The sequence below is a fragment of the Sphaerodactylus townsendi genome, linkage group LG01 (assembly GCF_021028975.2).
Source record: "Sphaerodactylus townsendi isolate TG3544 linkage group LG01, MPM_Stown_v2.3, whole genome shotgun sequence".
In the NCBI taxonomy this organism is placed as follows: Eukaryota; Metazoa; Chordata; class Lepidosauria; order Squamata; family Sphaerodactylidae; genus Sphaerodactylus; species Sphaerodactylus townsendi.
The window spans coordinates 10,502,295-10,521,697 of NC_059425.1; the positions used below are offsets into that span (position 1 = coordinate 10,502,295).

General features: G+C 49.4%; 1 protein-coding gene across 2 annotated transcripts in view; it reads right to left on the reverse strand.

Moving 5' to 3' along the window:
• Nucleotides 1–19,403, reverse strand: part of LOC125429868 (ADAMTS-like protein 4) — a 97,139-nt gene that overhangs the window by 294 nt on the left and 77,442 nt on the right. For both annotated transcript variants that reach the window (XM_048491444.1, XM_048491533.1), the window contains exons 3-4: nt 12,544–12,613; nt 2,304–3,082 (exon numbers count right to left, since the gene is read on the reverse strand). In XM_048491444.1, the coding sequence (XP_048347401.1) occupies nt 2,304–3,082; nt 12,544–12,613 (849 nt within the window). The remainder of the gene's footprint in view (nt 1–2,303; nt 3,083–12,543; nt 12,614–19,403) is intronic.

Sequence of the window (19,403 nt, forward strand, 5' to 3'; positions counted from 1 at the left end):
AGACGATTGAAGGATTGGAGCACCTTCCTTGTGAGGAGAGGCTGCAGCGTTTGGGACTCTTTAGTTTGGAGAGGAGACGGCTGAGGGGGGATATGATTGAAGTCTATAAAATTATGCACGGGGTAGAAAATGTTGACAGAGAGAAATTTTCCTCTCTTTCTCACAATACTAGAACCAGGGGGCATTCATTGAAAATGCTGAGGGGAAGAATTAGGACTAATAAATGGAAACGCTTCTTCACGCAACGTGTGATTGGTGTTTGGAATATGCTGCTGGTGATGGCCACTCACCTGGATAGCTTTAAAAGGGGCTTGGACAGATTGATGGAGGAGAAATCGATTTATTGATGGCTTGGCTTGGACAGATTGATGGCTTGGCTTGGACAGATTGATGGAGGAGAAATCTTGATCCTCTTTGATCTGAGGTTGCAAATGCCTTAACAGACCAGGTGCTTGGGAGCAGCAGCCGCAGAAGGCCATTGCTTTCACATCCTGCCTGTGAGCTCCCAAAGGCACCTGGTGGGCCACTGCGAGTAGCAGAGTGCTGGACTAGATGGACTCTGGTCTGATCCAGTTGGCTAGTTCTTATGTTCTTAACCTTAACATGGCTGTTTTAAACTGGGAAAAGTCACAGTCTGGCTGTTGTGGGTTTTCTGAGTTGTGTGGCTGTGGTTTGGTAGTTTTTGCTCGTAATGTTTTCTTCACATTCATCAAAGCAATCAAGGCAGGTGTACAACAGGTAAAGACAAAAGTAATAACACCAGTGCGTACTTATACTCACGAAATGAGTAATATTTAAACCATAATAAATTGGAATACAGTTGTATCTATGTTTTCCAGGAACAACTCAAAATATTGTTAGTATAGTTCAACAGGTAAGCATGTAGGCTATTTGGCTATAAAACCTCCAGATTTGGTTTTTATTTTGATTATTCTTTTTCAAGCCGTTCTGTAAGGTACAAAATCAAGGATCAACATATATTCAAATACATACATCCCACTGGTTTTGACAGTTTTCAAAATAAAAGTCCAGTCCCTTATACACTTACATAATCCGGAGGTTTTATAGCCAAACAGCCTACATGCTTACCTGTTGAACTATACTGACAATATTTTGAGTTGCTACGATTTAAATATTACCCATTGAGTTGCTACGGTTTAAATATTACCCATTTTGTGAGTAGAAGAAGAAGAAGATCAGCAGTTTGGATTTATATCCCCCTTTCCCTTTTGAAAGGAGACTCAAAGGGGCTGACAATCTCCTTGCCCTACAAATGGAGATCAAGTAGAGCGGGTGGCTAGTTTTAAATTTCTGGGCGTCATGATTAAAGAGGACTTGGCCTGGGGCGTACAGACTGCCGCGGTGGTTAAGAAGGCCCAGCAAAGACTGTACTATCTGAGACTTTTAAGGAAACAACCACTGAATGGAAAACTCCTGGTGTCCTTTTACCGCTGTGCTAGAGAGAGTGTCTTAACCTACTGCATCTGTGTATGGTTCTCCAGTTGCACAGTGGCGGATAGGAAGGCGCTCCAAAGGGTGATCACTACTGCACGAAGGATTATCGGCTGCCCTCTCCCCTCCTGGGAAGAACTCTATAATTCCCGAAGCCGAAAGAAAGCCCAAAATATTCTGAGAGACCCGTCTCATCCAGCACACTCTCTTTTTGAACTGTTACCATCCGGCAGACGATACAGGTCTATCAAAACTAGGACCAAGAGGCTTAGAGACAGCTTCTACTCTAGAGCTGTGGCGATGCTGAACTCCGCGGCTTCGTGTTGATGTGTTCGGGGCTGTGTAGGGATGGGTGGAGGAAGGGGAAAGTGAGGATGGGGGATGAGTCTGAAATTGTGTGCATCGAGAAATGCTGCTGTACATTTCGTTGTGCGTGCACAATGACAATAAAATGCTTATGCTTATGCTTCCTGCCCCTCACAACAAACACCCTGTGAGGTGGGTGGGGCTGAGAGAGCTCCGAAGAACCGTGACTAGCCCAAGGTCACCCAGCTGGCCATGTGTTGGAGTGCACAAGCTAATCCGGTTCCCCAGATAAGCCTCCACAGCTCAAGCGTCAGAGCGGGGAATCAAACCCGGTTCTCCAGATTAGAGTGCATCTGCTCTTAACCGCTACACCACGCTGGCTGGTGTACATCCAGCCTCTCCTGTAACCGTTTCGACCCCAAATTACACCATGTTCAGATTATTACTTGGGGTACAGCCAAGGAACCCCGGTTCCCCGCCACTGGGCTTCCAATCCCACCTCACAGATGTTTCCGTCCCAGCATGTCAGTCACCGCAACTCTCACCTTCTTGAGTCCGGGGGCTCCTGCGTTGGCGCCGCCGCCCAGCGGTACCGGCTGCCGTCTGCTCGGTTGCCGTGACGCGGCCTGTCTGGGCCGAGACCTCTCTCGAGACTCTCCCGCCTCAGCGGCTTGAACAAGGGGACAGACTCGCGCAGAGGCGGCTGAGCTGAGCCACTGTGTCTGGAGGGCGTCGTCTCCGCGCCGGCGACAGCCCAGTGGGGTAGGCTTTGGGAGGAGGCACGGCTGGGTGGTCTTCTCCTGCCCTGCGGGCTCCCCTGAGAACTCAGGCGTGGAACCGCCTCACGGGAAGCGGAAGGGTCCTTCCGGGTGCCGCCAGCCGCCTCTCGCAGTTGGGCTGAGGGTGCCTCCTCCACGGGGAAGGCCTCGTGCCGGGTGTACCGACTCTGGGGGCTGTAGGGGGCCACCGGCAGCTGGGGCTGGCTGTGCAGAGGCAGCACGGAGCTGCTGCTGGGGAAAGAAAGGGCCGGCCGGACGTTCCTCTCAGTGTGGAGCGGGTAGGCCGGTCTGGCCGGGTACGGGTTGGCCGCCCGCTCCTCTTGGTAGGGCGGTTGTGGAGGGTAAACGGGGTGGGGCACCGGCTCCACCCTCCCAGCCCAGGGAACTCGCTGGTACGGCGACTGGCAGGATCGAGTCCTTTCCAAGACCCCGAGGCCGCAGGGCTGAGAGCAAGCCGACCACGACCCCCAGACGCTCCAGGCCCCGAGCGTTCGGCTCCCCGCTCCATCGTCGTGGGAGGCCTGCCGCGACTGCCGCTGGGGGACCTGTGAAAATACAGGAAGATGTCAGTCGCGACCTCCACCCCTCTGGATACACCTCTTTTGACAACCAGCGTGGTGTAGTGGTTAAGAGCAGGTGCACTCTAATGTGGAGAACCGGGTTTGATTCCCTACTCCTCCACCTGAGCGGCAGGGGTTTATCTGGGGAACCAGATTAGCTTGTGCAACACATGCCAGCTGGAAGACCTTGGGCTAGTCACAGTTCTTTGAAGCGCTCTCAGCCCCACCTACCTCTCAGGGTGTTTGTTGTGGGGGGGGGGGGAAGAGAAAGGAGATTGTAAACCCCTTTGGGTCTCCTTCCAGGAGAGAAAGGGGGGGATATAAATCCAACTCTTCTCCTTTGGGTGCAAACATTAATTTTTCATATCTACAACATTTATAGGCGGCCTCTCTACCTATCAGACGTCAAAGGGGCTTACGATGTAAATAAAACAATAATAAAAATATATATCAAGTACTATAGCTTAAAACAGGGGTCTTCAAACTATGGCCCTCCAGATGTTCATAGACTAGAATTCCCATCAACCCCTGCCAGCATGGCCAAGTGGTAGGGCTCATGGGAATTGTAGTCTATTAACATCTGGAGGGTCATAGTTTGAAGACCCCTGGCTTAAAATCTCAATCAGGACTCCCAATAAATAAAAAAAACTAAATTCGTCAAGCGTAGCCCTAAATAAAATCATCCTCAGTCGCCTCCTAAAGATCGAAAGTAAGGGAGCAAGTGGAGCACCCCAGAAAGTTTCTTCCATAGTCATACTTCCCCAATATCGAAAATCCCCATATGCTGCTACCTCTGCCATGCCCGTTTTTGTCAATCCCAGCCCTGTACCTTCTTCCAAATTGGAACTCGGCACCGATGAGCCCCTACCAGGCCCTTTCCCATAGATGCCTCTTCCAAACTCTGAAAAAAGAGAGTACTCCAACATAAACAGGAAGTATTCCAGTGAAAACAGGGAGTACTCCAATATAAACAGGAAGTATTCCAGTGAAAACAGGGAGTACTCCAAAAAAAAGAGGGAGTAGTCTTTATTAAATGTATGTGGTGGGATAGGACCAAAGAAGGAGGTAAGAAGAAGAAGAGTTTGGATTTATATCCCACCTTTCCCTCCTATAAGGAGACTCAAGGTGGCTTACGAGCTCCTTTCCTTCCTCTCCCCACAACAGACACCTTGTGAGGCAGGCGGGGTTGAGAGAGTCCACAGAGAAGTGTGGCTAGCCCAAGGTCACCCAGCAGGAATGTAGGAGTGTGGAAACACATCTGGTTCACCAGATAAGCCTCCGCCACTCAGGTGGAGGAGTGGGGAATCAAACCCGGTTCTCCAGATTAGAATCCCCCTGCTCTTCACCAATGCATTACGCAGGCTCTCAAAGCAACTTACAAACTCCTTTCCTTCCTCTCCCCCCATCAGATACTTTGCGAGGGACTGAGAGAGTTCTCCAGAACTGTGACTGGCCCAAGGTCACCCGGCAGGCTTCATGTGGAGGAACGAGGAATCGAACCCGGCTCTTCCGATTGGAGACCACCAATCATGTTGAGGAATGGGAAGACTATTGAGACTGCAGAGTGAGAAGCGGGAGGCATGGATCCTGAGGATCCAGGCTGGAGGGGAAAAAGAGGTGTGAACTCTCCCCCAGCTCAGGTGAAAGCCAGAAATCGGTCACAACCGTGACCCGAGCACAGGTCCAAGAGGTTAAGAACATGCAGCCACACATAGGCTGCGTATGTTTAATTTGGTGAAGAGAAGGCTAAGAGGTGACATGATAGCCCTGTTTAGATACATGAAGGGATGTCGTGTTGGTGAGGGAGCAAGCTTGTTTTCTGCTGCTCCAGAGACTAGGACCAGGAGTCACAGGTTCAAGGTGAAGGAAAAGAGATTCCACCTAAACATCAGGAAAAACTTCCTGACAGTAAAAATCTGTTCAACAGTGGAATTCTCTTTCTCGGAGTGTGGTGGAGTCTCCTTCTTTGGAGGTTTCTAAGGAGAGGCTGGGTGGCCATCTGTCAGGAGTGCTTTGATTGTGTGTTCCTGCATGGCAGGTGGATTGGACTTGATGGCCCTTGGGGTCTCTTCCAACTCTGTGATTCTATGACACGTACAACAGTGGACAAAAGGCCACGTCATTCTCCTGAGCCACATGGCTGCTCTTGAAAGGAACATGGTGAGAATGGAACATGGTGAGAGCCAGCCCCCTGTGGAAAAGGCGGCTAGTCAGCTCTGCTAATATCCTGCTTCACATTTCACACTTCCCTGAACAGTAGGAGTTTCGGGGGCAGCCGTTCCCGGGATCGGTTTCTTTGTTTGTAAGGTGTGTTTACATTCAGGAATGAATGCTCCATGTGAACACTAAGCATACGAACTGCTATATGCAGAATCAGACCATGGGCCCACTGGTACTATTAGTATACTCAGATGGTAAAGTTGGTACTATCTACTCAGATGGATAGCTGCTCTACAAAAGGTCTCAGGGTACTGGCTTTTCACATCCCCTGCTACTGGGTCCTTTTTAACTGGAGATGCCAGGGACTGAAACACCTCTGGAGGGACTCCATAGTGCTGTTTCAAGGCAGCTGGCCTTACAGACTGAGCCGGCTCCATGCAAGGACTGCTGTGCCTCCCCACCCCCACCCCTCATTTTCCAGCCAAGCAGGTATGTGGTAGCAAGCAACCTCCAGCCACAGAAGAAGATGAAGAAGAAGAAGAGGAGGAGGAGGAGGAGGAGGAGGAGGGGAAGAAGAAGAAGAGGAGGAGGAGGAGGAGGAGGAGGGGAAGAAGAAGAAGAGGAGGAGGAAGAGGAGGAGGAGGGAAAGAAGAAGAGGAGAGGAGGAGGAGGGGGAGGGGGAGGGGAAGAAGAAGAGGAGGAGGAGGAGGGGAAGAAGAAGAAGAAGAAGAGGAGGAAGAGGGGAAGAAGAAGAAGAGGAGGAGGAGAAGGAGGAGGGGAAGAAGAAGAAGAAGAGGAGGAGGAGGAGGGGAAGAAGAAGAGGAGGAGGAGGAAAAGGAGGAGGAGGAGGAGGAGGAGGAGAAGAAGAAGAAGAAGAAGAAGAAGAAGAAGAGGAAGAAGAAGAGAAGGAGTAGTAGTTTGGATTTATATCCCACCTTTCTCTCCTTGTAGTTCATGAACATCTGAAGAGCCAGAGTTAGACACCCTTGTGCTACACGATAGCAACATTTGGTTGGTGGTTGTGGTTTTTCCAGGTTGTGTGGCTGTGGTCTGGTAGTTTCCCCCCCTAACGTTTCACATTGGCGGCCAAAACTAACAGACCCCAGCCGCACAGGAAAACCACAAGACCCCGGCCCGGGAAAACCACAAGAGCCACTCTATTCCGGTTGCGAAAGCCTTCAATAACCCAACAGCAATATCAACACGGCCCTTTCTTGGCTTCAAAGACGTTCCCCTCACCCATCTTGGGCTGTGTTTCCCCCCCACGCCTCCTTCCCCCGTGCAGTTGTGCGGGCGTTAGTGGACATTTCCCAGCTGTTGACCAAAGAAATACCCCACATAGCCCGACAGCTGCTCGCTCCCTGCTCGGGCAGTGATGTCACCCCTTCGCCAAGGAGAAGAGGTCCACGAGGGCACATTTTTCAGCCAAAAAAGGACATTATTAATAAAACGAAGGGGCCGGCTGGATGGTCCAGACACTTGGCACACTCGTGGAGTCTGCCGGAGAACAAGATAGTGCCGCCCGGGGAGATAACAGAAGTCCCGGGCCGCCGTGCAAAGGGAGTCTGGGTTAGGAAAACCTTCTTGACCGTCAAAACAGTTCCTCGGTGGAATCGGCTTCCTCGGGAGGAGATGGGCCTCTCCTTGGGAGGTTTTGGAGCAGAGGCTGGACGGCCATCCGGCAGCAAGGCTGATCGTGCAAACTTAGGCAGATCATGAGAAGAAAGGCAGGAAGAGATTAGTCAATCCTGGGCTCTCACGCCCCCTGTCTAGGCCCCTTCCGCACCTGCAGAATAATGCACTTTCAATCCACTTTCAATGCACTTTGCAGCTGTGCGGAATAGCAAAATCCACTTGCAAACAATTGTGAAAGTGGACTGAAAGTGCAGGTGAGGGAGGAGGAGGAGGAGAAGAAGAGGAAGAAGAAGAAGAAGAAGAAGAAGAAGAAGAAGAAGAAGAAGAGGAGTAGTTTGGATTTATATCCCCCCTTTCTCTCCAATAGGAGACTCAAAGCGGCTTACAATCTACTTGCCCTTCCCTCCTCACAACAAACACCCTGTGAGGTAGGTGGGGCTGAGAGAGCTCCGAGAAGCTGTGACTAGCCCAAGGTCACCCAGCTGGCGTGTGTGGGAGTGCACAGGCTATTCTGAATTCCCCAGACAAGCCTCCACAACTCAAGCGGCAGAGCTGGGAATCAAACCCGGTTCCTCCAGATTAGATACACGAGGTCTTAACCTCCTACGCCACTGCTGCCCCACTTTACTAGAGAAAGGAGGAAAGGCAGACCTCGCCGAGATTCTTTCCAGCCCGTGCCCAGCATAATCCCTGGGGTTGCAACTCCAGGTTAGGAAAATCATGAAGATTTGGATTTGGAGTCCATGCTCCAAAGCAGCCGTATCAAGTACAATTCCAAGAGATCTCCGGGCCCAGTTTGGCGGGTTGGCAGCAGTGGCGTAGGAGGTTAAGAGCTTGAGTCTCCTGCAGGAGAGAAAGGGGGGATATAAATCTAAACTACTCCTCCTCCTCCTCCTCCTCTTTCTTCTCCTTCTTCTCCTTCTTCTTCTTCTTCTTCTTCTTCTTCTTCTTCAGTCATTCCTTGGTCCTTCCACAGGCAATTTGATATCAGAAGGCCCTTTCCGGTGACAAATGGCCAATCTTCTGCCTTTGGGGCTTCCTTCGGTCAAGAAACAAAACATCCCGAAAATTGATTCCAGCTGTTTGGTGGGCCCATGTTAGAGAGACTAGTCTCGGCCCAATTCTGAGCTAACATGCCTCAGGAGAGCTGGTCTCTTGAAACCACCGCATAGTTGACTGGGGAGAATGACCTTTAATACCAACCAACACCTTCCTCTGCCGCCTCCAAAAAGGTCAGCAAGAACATGGACAGAAGCGGGGTCAACATCTGGGCAGGGCAAATGTTCGACGCAAAAAGAATCCTGTTTGGTCTTGGACAAAGAATTCAGGACACTGAACTTGTCCATTTTTTGTTATTTAATTAAAATAGTAATATTGTCGAAGGCTTTCACGGCCGGAATCACTAGGGTGTTGTGGGTTTTCTGGGTTGTATGGTCGTGTTCCAGTAGCATTTCCTCCTGACGTTTTGCCTGCATCTGTGGCTGGCATCTTCAGAGGAAGATGCCAGCCACGGATGCAAACAAAACGTCAGGAGAAAATGCTACTGGAACACGGCCATACAGCCCAGAAACTCCACAACACCGCATAATAATAAGTTTCTGGAACTTATGACGGTTGATAAAAAAAAGTGTGTAAGAAACTCTTGGTAATGCTGTAGGCTCCAAAGAAGGATTTCTGGTGGCTAAGATAGAAGTGTGTTCCCCCTCCTTGGAGCAGAAACTAACTAAATATTGCAGAAGCGTTCATTTTCTTTCTGGAGTACTCATGTCATGTATTTCTGGTATATGTGCTAAACACAATGCTTTCTCATAGGAGGTTAAGAACTTGTGTATATAATCTGGAGCAGGGGTAGGGAACCTGCGGCTCTCCAGATGTTCAGGAACTACAATTCCCATCAGCCTCTGTCAGCATGGCCAATTGGCCATGCTGGTAGGGGCTGATGGGAATTGTAGTTCCTGAACATCTGGAGAGCCGCAGGTTCCCTATTCTGGAGGAACTGGGTTTGATTCTCTGCTCTGCCGCCTGAGCAGCGGAGGCTTATCTGGGGAATTCAGATTAGCCTGTGCACTCCCACACACGCCAGCTGGGTGACCTTGGGCTAGTCACAGCTTCTCGGAGCTCTCTCAGCCCCACCTACCTCACAGGGTGTTTGTTGTGAGGGGGGAAGGGCAAGGAGATTGTAAGCCCCTTTGAGTCTCCATACAGGAGAGAAAGGGGGGATATAAATCCAAACACTTCTTCTCTTTTTCATGCATTTCTCATAACCTCTGGCAAAGTTCACTGGCAGGTTAGGAAAACGACGGGAGTTCTTTTATCTTTGACAGCCGATTAAACTATATTCCCATCTAGGGCCCCTTCCGCACATGCAGAATAATACACATTCAATCCACTTTCACAATTGTTTGCTAATCCGCACGGTAAAATCCAGCTGCAAAGTGCATTGAAGGTAGATTGAAAGTGTATTATTTTGCATGTGCGGAAGGGGCCTAGGTCTTAAAGCGAATAGGCTGTTCGACCAGAAAAAAAGACAGCAATAAATGCTGCTCATTATTTATTAGAAACAAACAATGTTTAATAGCAGCAGTTATGAATTTAGAAGCATCTACCATTACATTAAACATAGATCTGCTAACAAATCCATGAAATGTAAAGGAAGTTAGCAAAAAAAGTTCTTATTGAGCTGAGGATCCAAAAATGTCTTTCTCAGATCGGAATAAATTACACAAGAACGGAAGAAAAGCTCAGTAGTTTCAACCGAATTTTATTTCAAGCACAAACTCTAGTATCCCTTTCTTGACCTTTAAATAGTCCATATAAAATTACAAGTGGGCGTGCGAGTTCGTTCTAGCAAGAAAGAAAAATCTCCCGTAACACGGTGCAGTAATGCTATAGAAATAATAGGGTAAGCAGTATTTATTGAAATGAGAGTATCCAAAGTGAGTGGGCAAAAAAAATGTTGTTGAAAGAAACAGTTCTTTAATTACCAGTAAATGCTAAATATAACCTTTTAAATCTTGCTTGAGCAGCTAACCAGGATTATCAGATCTATCTCAGCGCCACTGTGAATGACGTCCCAATTATTTTGAGAACCAATTGTGTTATCTATAAATCCATCACATGATAAAGTTATTCAAGTCACTAAAGTAATAAGGTTCAAGTGTTTGAGGGGCTGTCATATAGAAGTTGGTTTCGGCTAGCTCAGAAAGCCGGACCAGAACCGACAGGTTGAAAATAAATCAATAATTTATTCTCAAAAAGGATATCGAAGAGACAGAAAAAGTGCAGAGAAGGGCAACGAGAATGATTGAGGGATTGGAGCACCTTCCCTATGAGGAGAGGCTGCAGCATTTGGGACTTTTTAGTTTGGAGAGGAGACGTCTGAGGGGGGATATGATTGAAGTCTGTAAAATTATGCATGGGGTAGAAAATGTTAACAGAGAGAAATTTTTCTCTCTTTCCCACAATACTAGAACCAGGGGGCATACATTGAAAATGCTGGGGGGAAGAATGAGGACTAATAAAAGGAAACACTTCTTCACGCAATGTGTGATTGGTGTTTGGAATATGCTGCCACAGGAGGTGGTGATGGCCACTCACCTGGATAGCTTTAAAAGGGGCTTGGACAGATTTATGGAGGAGAAGTCGATCTATGGCAGGGGTAGGGAACCTGTGGCTCAGCTCCAGAATTGTTCAGGAATTCTATCAGATTCCCATCAGCCCCTACCAGCATGGCCAATTGGCCATGCTGACAGAGGCTGATGGGAATTGTAGTTCCTGAACATCTGGAGAGCCGCAGGTTCCCTACCCCTGATCTATGGCTACCAATCTTGATCCTCCTTGATCTCAGATTGCAAATGCCTTAGCAGACCAGGTGCTCAGGAGCAACAGCAGCAGAAGGCCATTGCTTTCACCTCCTGCACGTGAGCTCCCAAAGGCACCTGGTGGGCCACTGCAAGTAGCAGAGTGCTGGACTAGATGGACTCTGGTCTGATCCAGCTGGCTTGTTCTTATGTTCTTATGCTTGCTGCACCCCTGTATGAGTCACTGGTCTCTTCTGTCCGAGGGCAGGAAATTCTCCGAAGGGGGTGGATTGCTGTGTCTCTGTTCTGTATGATTCACTTGCTTCAGAGAAGCAGCCAAATTACTTATCCTCCGAGGAGGCTGCTTGAGCACCTCTGCATGACTTAGACCCCTTCCGCATGTGCAGAATAATCCACTTTCAATCCACTTTCATGGTACATTATGCTGTGGTTAGAGCCTTTGGTTGTATGGTTCAGTTCTAGTAGTGAGTTTTGCCTGATGCTCTAAAGGCCTGCATCTGTGGCTGGCGTCTTCACAGGATCTTCAGAAGATGCCAGCCACAGATGCAGGCGAAACGTCAGGAGAGAATGCTGCTAGAACACGGGCATACAGCCCGGAAACCACACAGCACCCCAGTGATTCCGGCCGTGAAAGCCTTCGACAATACACTTTCACAATTGTTTACAAGTGGACTTTGCTGTTCTGCACAGAAAAATCCAGCTTCAAAGTGCATTGAAAGAGGATTGAAAGTGCATTATTCCGCCTGTGCAGAAGGGGCCTTTCTGCTGCCATCTTGACTCTTTCCACTCAGCTTCCACTTGGGGGGCGAATCATTCTCATGCAGTCACTTTTGATGCAAAGGCCCAGTAGAATTAAGTCACCCCTTTATTATAAATTGGAGGACAATTTAAAGCTTCATTTTGTGTAGCGTTGCCGACTCCTGGTTTGGTAAACTCCTGGAGATTTGGGGGAGGAACTGGGGAAGGCAGGATTAAGAACATAAGAACATAAGAACGAGCCTGCAGGATCAGCCCAGAGTCCATCTAGTCCAGCTCTCTGCTACTCGCAGTGGCCCACCAGGTGCCTTTGGGAGCTCACAGGCAGGAGGTGAAAGCAAGGGCCTTCTGCTGCTGCTGCTCCCGAGCACCTGGACTGCTAAGGCATTTGCAATCTCAGATCGACTTCTCCCCAATAAATCTGTCCAAGCCCCTTTTAAAGCTATCCAGGTGAGTGGCCATCACCACCTCCTGTGGCAGCATATTCCAAACACCAATCACACGTTGCGTGAAGAAGTGTTTCCTTTTATTAGTCCTAATTCTTCCCCCCAGCATTTTCAATGGATGCCCCCTGGTTCTAGTATTGTGAGAAAGAGAGAAAAATTTCTCTCTGTCCTCATTTTCTCTCTTCAATATCCTTTTTGAGATGTGGCGACCAGAACTGGACACAGGACTCCAAGTGCGGTCGCACCACGGCTTTATATAAGGGCATGACAATCCTTGCAGTTTTATTATCTTTCCTAATGATCCCCAGCATAGAGTTTGCCTTTTTCACAGCTGCCATGCATTGAGCTGACATTCCCATGGAACTATCAACTGAGACGCCCAAATCCCTTTCCTGGTCTGTGACTGATAGCACTGACCCCTGTAGCTTGTATGTGAAGTTTGGATTTTTTGCCCCTATCTGCTGAGTAATCTGCCTTGAGTGTCACCAAGAAAAAGGCACAGTAAATGAAGTAAATAAAAAGTCTGAACTGCTCAGTGTTTAATAACATCCCAATGGGGAATTACCAGATCCATTCCGGCTTCCCTCAGCCAGTTTGTGAGTAAGCCCGTTGCTGAAAGGTGACTCACCTTTTCGCTGCCTTGCCCGAGGCAGACCGTCATCACAGAGAGAGTCAGGGAGAAGCCAGCCAAGGAAAACCTGGAAAGAGAAACAAGATGGGATCTGCATTCCTCAAACCAAGGTGACAAGATGGAGCCACCTCCCAAATTCGCACAAACCACCTCCCCAACCCGTCCTCTGCAGGTCTGGCTGCCTTTGCTCGGCAGAAACAGGGCCCCAAACCATCAAAACTACCCCTACCTCCTTGCTCCCTCGACTGTGTGAATACATGAACGCTTGAAACTGTTGCGCTGAGTCAGACCCACCGTGTGGGACTTTGCCTTCCAGTACTGGCCAGCTGGATGCTTCAGAAAAGTTCAGAAGTAAGGCATGATGGGAATATCCCTATGGTGAACCCTTGTCAACCTATAAACAAGAGGTTTGCTGTTTCTGAGCTTTGCAGGTGGCAATGGAGGAGAAGTCGATTTATGGCTACCAATCTTGATCCTCTTTGATCTGAGGTTGCAAATGCCTTAGCAGACCAGGTGCTCGGGAGCAGCAGCAGCAGAAGGCCATTGCTTTCACCTCCTGCAGGTGAGCTCCCAAAGGCACCTGGTGGGCCACTGCGAGTAGCAGAGAGCTGGACTAGATGGACTCTGGTCTGATCCAGCTGGCTTGTTCTTATGTTCTTATGTTCTTAATTTGGCAACCTAAACAGAGATGCTTAAGCCATCCTTCAGGTTGGTTGGTTGGTTTTTAAAATCAGATTGCTTTTGAAAACTAATTTATCCAGGTGGAGATCGTAATATTTTATTTACAGCCCGGAAAACCCACCACAACCAATCATATTTGTTTGTTTGTTTGTTTTAAAAGACTCAGGGTACAACAGTCAGTCGGATAAAACAATAAAATCAATAAATAGCACATTCCCCCGCCCCCATATTCCAGTGCCATTAACATCAGATGAGGGGGAATAAAACACCATTGGAAATCTAAGTTAAACACAATAATCCCCTATAAAACCAAAACTGTTCTGAGAAGAGCGCCCCCTGGGCCTGGTTTAGACCTTTAGTTGTCCGCCCTTCTGGGAGCTCCCCACCAATCAGCTGTTTAGCAGAGAGTTTAAGGTAGGGGTATAAAGTCCGAAATGGCAGCGGGAGCCAACCCCGGGTGCTTTCACACCACACAAGAAAAGGGAAGGGGAGAGAGAAAGAAAGAAAGAAAGAAAGGAAGGAAGGAAGGAAGGAAGGAAGGAAGGAAGGAAGGAAGGAAGGAAGGAAGGAAGGAAGGAAGGAAGGAAGGAAGGAAGGAAGGAAGGAAGGAAGGAAGGAAGGAAGGAAGGAAGGAAGGAAGGAAGGAAGGAAGGAAGGAAGGAAGGAAGGAAGGAAGGAAGGAAGGAAGGAAGGAAGGAAGGAGGAGGCAAAGAGAGGGCAGCAGGTTAGACCCCATTGGTGAGATGCCAGCATAGTATAGAGAGCCAGCGTGGTGTAGTGGCTAAGAGCAGGTGGATTCTAATCTGGAGAACCGGGTTTGATTCCCCACTCCTCCACTTGAGTGGCAGAGGCTTATCTGGTGAACCAGATGTGTTTCCACACTCCCACATTCCTGCTGGGTGACCTTGGGCTAGTCACAGTTCTCTCTGAATTCTCTCGACCTCACTTGTCTCACAAGGTCTCACAAGGCATCTGTGCATGTATTTTTATCTGTAATTTTTGGAATTGCTGCTATAATGTGAGGCATTTATGAGCTTTTTTGCAGACAAAGTCGCGTCGCTCCGCCAGGACCTTCCTGCCACCTTAACTACAATTAGTGAACTGGAGGCTCCCTTGCCGTCTTCTGGCCCTCGTTTGGCCCGGTTTTCCCTGCTCTCCGAAGCTGCTGTTGACAGGATCTTGGCTGCTGTTAGACCTACTACCTGTCCGCTGGATACGTGCCCTTCCGGGCTAATGAAAACTTGCCGGCAGGAGGCACGTCCCCACCTGTTGAACATCATCAATGACCTCTCTTGAGCAAGGAGTCTTTTCCAGATGGGTTGAAGGAGGCAGTGGATCCGCCCACTCTTAGAAAAGACCATCGTTAGATCCTGGAGATCTGGCCAATTACCGCCCCGTCTCCCGAATCTTTACGTTTCCTGGGGAAGGTAATTGAGAGGAGTGGTGTTGGAGCAGCTTCAGGGTTTCCCTGGATGAAACATCAGCTTTCGACCCCTTCCAGTCCGGCTTCCGTGCTGGGCATGGAGACGAGAGACGGTTCTACGTCAGCTGTCATGCAGATACGCTCCGGTAATGCAACTTGACCGAGGCGGATCGGGCGCTGCTGGTGTTGTTAGATCTCACCGCAGCTGTTTGATGTGGTCGACCCACCTAACAGCTTTTGGCCCACCGCCTGGCGCCTCCGGGGTCCGGGGCACTGTCCTTCAATGGATTGTCTTTGTTCCTCCGAGGCGAGTCAGCAAGTGTGGTGGTGGGGACAAAGAAAGCTTCCCAGAGGTGCCCGCTTCATTGTGGGTGTGCCCTCAGGGGCATTGTTGTCCCCACTGTTATTTAACACTCTATATCGCGACCCCTTGCTCAGTTAGTGCAGAGCTTTGGGCTGGTCTGCCATCCAGTATGCTGATGACACTCAGCTCCATTCTGTCGATGGAGGCGGGAGCTGTCACCGGCCCCTGCAGCAGCTCTCTACAGCATTGTTTGGAGGTGGTCAGCTGGTTGGATTTACAACAAGAGCAGGTTAAAACTTAATCCATCGAAGAGCGGAGATCCTCTTGGCTTGGCCGGGGGGGAGAGATTGGGGAATTCCAGCCGCCAGTGTGGGAGGGGGGGCTGGTCACATTGGCGCCGAGCCTCCCTCCGGGTTACGCAGCCTGGGGGGGTCCACTCTGGATTCGATCTCTTTCAATGGAGACCCAGGTGGCCCATACAACCCGGAAGTTCGCGTTTTTTCCATCTTCCCTGACAAGGCCCGGCGGCTGGCTCCCTTCCTCTCCAGCAGCTGACCTAGCCACCTGTGATCCCATGCCACAGCGGTCACCTCCCAGGCTAGGACTAGCCTGTAACTTCAGCTCTGCTTCACGCGGGCCTTCCCTTGCGTCTGATTTGGAAGCTAAAACTGGTCCAAAAGTGTCACAGCTGCACGTCTGCTCACAGAGCAGTGCCATCTGGGGATCATATCCAGCCTGTGTTGCACCAGCTGCATTGGCTCCCAGTGGAGTCTTCGGAATCATCTTCAAGAGTGTTGGTGTTGACCTTTAAGGCCTTACTGCGGCCTGGGACCCTCGTACCGCCGGGACCGCGTACCCCCCATATGTCCCGGAGAGCTTGGAGCCTCTGCGCTCAGCAGAGGCCAATTTACTGGAGATCCCTGGCCCCTCAATGAAATGCGAGCTGGCCTCCACTCGGGCCAGGGCCAGCCTTTACTGGCTCTGGCTCCCCCTGCCTGGTGGGGAAACACTCTACCACCAGCTGTCCCACCCCATCACCGGGGACCTTTGAGAGTTCCAGAGGGGCCTGGCAAGACCGAATTGTTCCACCGGGCCTTCGGAGAGACCAGCCGCTGAGGGTGCCCTGCTTTCATCCTCCCCCTGCTGTATAGGGTCCCTAACATCATCGGGACCCATCACTCTTCTTGGGAGGGTTGCATATGGGTTCGTGGGATACTGTTTTAGAATGAAAATTTTAAACTTTTATATATTTATGTTTATATATGCTTTTATATTGTTCACCGCCCTGAGCCCTTTGGGGATAGGGCGGTATACGAAATCAAATAATAAATAAATAATAAATAAATAAATAAATAATGTATTTTAATGAATTGTAATGTTTTATCGGGATTGTATTTATGAGATCTTATATTATATTTGTTTTATATCTCATTGTACACCGCCCAGAGCCCTTCGGGGGTTGGGCGGTCTATCAAGCCTAATAAATAATAATAATAATAACAACAACAATAATAATAACAACAATAATAATAAAAAAAATAAAAAAAATAAAAGGTGTCTGTTGTGGGGAGATGAAAGGAAAGGAGCCTGTAAGCCTCCCTGAGTCTCCTTACAGAAGAGAAAGGTGGGATTATTTTCTTCTTCTTCTTCTTCTTCTTCTTCTTCTTCTTCTTCTTCTTCTTCTTCTTCTTCTTCTTCTTCTTCTTCTTCTTCTTCTTCTTCCTCTTCCTCTTCTTCTTCTTCCTCTTCTTCTTCCTCTTCTTCTTCCTCTTCTTCCTCCTCCTCCTCTTCCTCCTCCTCCCCCTCCTCCTCCTCTACTCCAGCATTCCACCTGGACAACCAATTTTCCAGCAGGGCACAGAGGTCGAGTTTTTCCCCTTTCGTTCACTCCAGGTGCCGGTATGCGGAGGCTGACTGCTGCTGAATGTGGAGGCTCTCTTAAGTCCTCACGGTTAGTAGCCGCTATAGACCTATCCTCCACGAATCTGTCTAACGCCCTGTTAAAGCTGTCTGTGCCTACGACTTGTCATTCTTCTGCCATACATTCCAGCCAACCACTGAAGCTCTCCTTTACGCTATTTAAAAATATTTAAATGCCCACATTTGTCTGGATCCACTCATGACCGTGGCGGGGAAAACTTTTCAGCAAGACAGAAATAGATCTCCTTCCTGGTAGCTGTGTTTTCAATAAAGGTCGCACCGTCTGAAAAACTTTCCATCTGGCACAGTTAATCTTGCAGCTCTGCCGTTCAATTTGAGTCCATTAGCACTTCAGAGACCGATAAGATTTTGGGGGTATGAAGTTTCAAGAGTAAAATCTCTCTTCAAATGAAGGGAGCTTTGAATCTTGAAACCTTCTACCCCAGAAATCTTGTTGGTGTCTAGCAAGAGTGGTACAGCAAGTAAGAGCAGGTGGATTCTAATCTGGAGAACCGGGTTTGATTCCCCACTCCTCCACCTGAGTGGCAGAGGCTTATCTGGTGGACCAGATATGTTTCTTCACTCCTACATTCCTGCTGGGTGACCTTGGGCTAGTCACAGTTCATGTGGCTTGTTCAACATCTTTGTTGAACAAAGATAAAGAGCCATCTAGAGGGAAAGTATTCTCACCATACATCCAGGGAACCACTGACCGCATAGGAAAACTGATGAAGAAGCATAACCTACAAACAATCTACAGACCCGCTAAGAAAATTCAACAAATGCTACATTCAGCAAAGGATAAGAGGGATCCTCTAGCTTAAGGGGATATAAATCCAAACTCCTCCTCCTCCTCCTCCTCCTCTTCTTCTTCTTCTTCATACTCCACCTTTCTCTCCTGTAAGGAGACTCAAGGTGGCTGACAAGCTCCTTTCCCTTCCTCTCCACACAACAAACACCTTGTGAGGCAGGTGGGGCTGAGAGAGTCCAGAGAGAACTGGGACTAGCCCAATGTCACTGAGCAAGAATGTAGGAGTGCGGAAACACATCTGGTTCACCAGATAAGCCCCTGCCACTCAGGCAGAGGAGTGGGGAATCAAACCTGGTTCTCCAGATTAGAATTCACCTGCTCTTAACCACTACACCACGCTGGCTCTTGAGAAGAACTGATGGTTCACTGGGTTAATGAATTGGAGGCTTCTACACATGCTCGTACAGATTCCAACCTTCTTGCCTCCGAGTCTCTCCGTTGCGCCTCCCGGGGATCCCCGTCTCGGCCGTGCAGCGGTGACATCACCCACGTCTCTGCAAGTCAGCTCCTGGCAGATGCGCCCCCATCCCACCCAGACCTGCCACGTGGGAAAACCACCTCGCGCCCGATAACAGCATGCGGGACGGGCGGGTGCTCCCTCGCACACTCAGCAGAATTGTGCAGCATCCACCCTTGGACAAGTGTTCGCTTCGGAGTCAGGAGGGCAAAAGGGCTGGGAGGAGCGACAGACTCCTTTGTTTAGGACTCAAATGTGCTTGTTCAGTGGACTAAGTTGAGGTCCCCCATAAACAAACATGTTTTTCGAACGAGCTGATATGAAAATCTGCAATTGACAGGCCGTGGACTAGACCCTCTTCTTTCCCGCATGCACTGTGGGGAGAATGGTTCTTCTAACGCCATCTTGGGTGAGGTCTTCTCCCTTTCCCTCACACGCTGGAGGGAGTGCCTCTTCTAACACTACCTTGGAGAAGATCATCCCCTTATCCCTCGCACACGGGAGGGAATGGCTCTTCTAGGACCACCTTGGATGTGGTCTTCTGCCTCCCTCGCGTGCAGGATGGAATGCCTCTTCTAATACCACTTTTGAGGAGGACTTTTATCTTCATAGGAAGGAGGAAATGCCTCTTCTACCACCACCTTGGATGAGGCCTTCCCCCTCCCTCATACACAGGAGAGTATGCCTCTTCTAACACCACCTTGGACGAGGCCTTCCCCCTCCCTCATACATAGGAGAGTATGCCTCTTCTAACACCACCTTGGACGAGGCCTTCCCCCCCCCGCATTCACAGGATACTATTCCTCTTCAAACACCACCTTGGTTGAGGCCTTCCCCCTCCCTCCTTACACAGGAGAGTATGCCTCTTCTAACACCACCTTGGACGAGGCCTTCCCCCTCCCTCATACACAGGAGAGTATGCCTCTTCTAACACCACCTTGGACGAGGCCTTCCCCCTCCCTCATACACAGGAGAGTATGCCTCTTCTAACACCACCTTGGACGAGGCCTTCCCCCTCCCTCATACACAGGAGAGTATGCCTCTTCTAACACCACCTTGGACGAGGCCTTCCCCCTCCCTCATACACAGGAGAGTATGCCTCTTCTAACAATTCTCCTCACCTTGGATGAGGCCTTCCCCCTCCCTCATACACAGGAGAGTATGCCTCTTCTAACACCACCTTGGATGAGGCCTTCCCCCTCCCTCATACACAGGAGAGTATGCCTCTTCTAACACCACCTTGGATGAGGCCTTCCCCCTC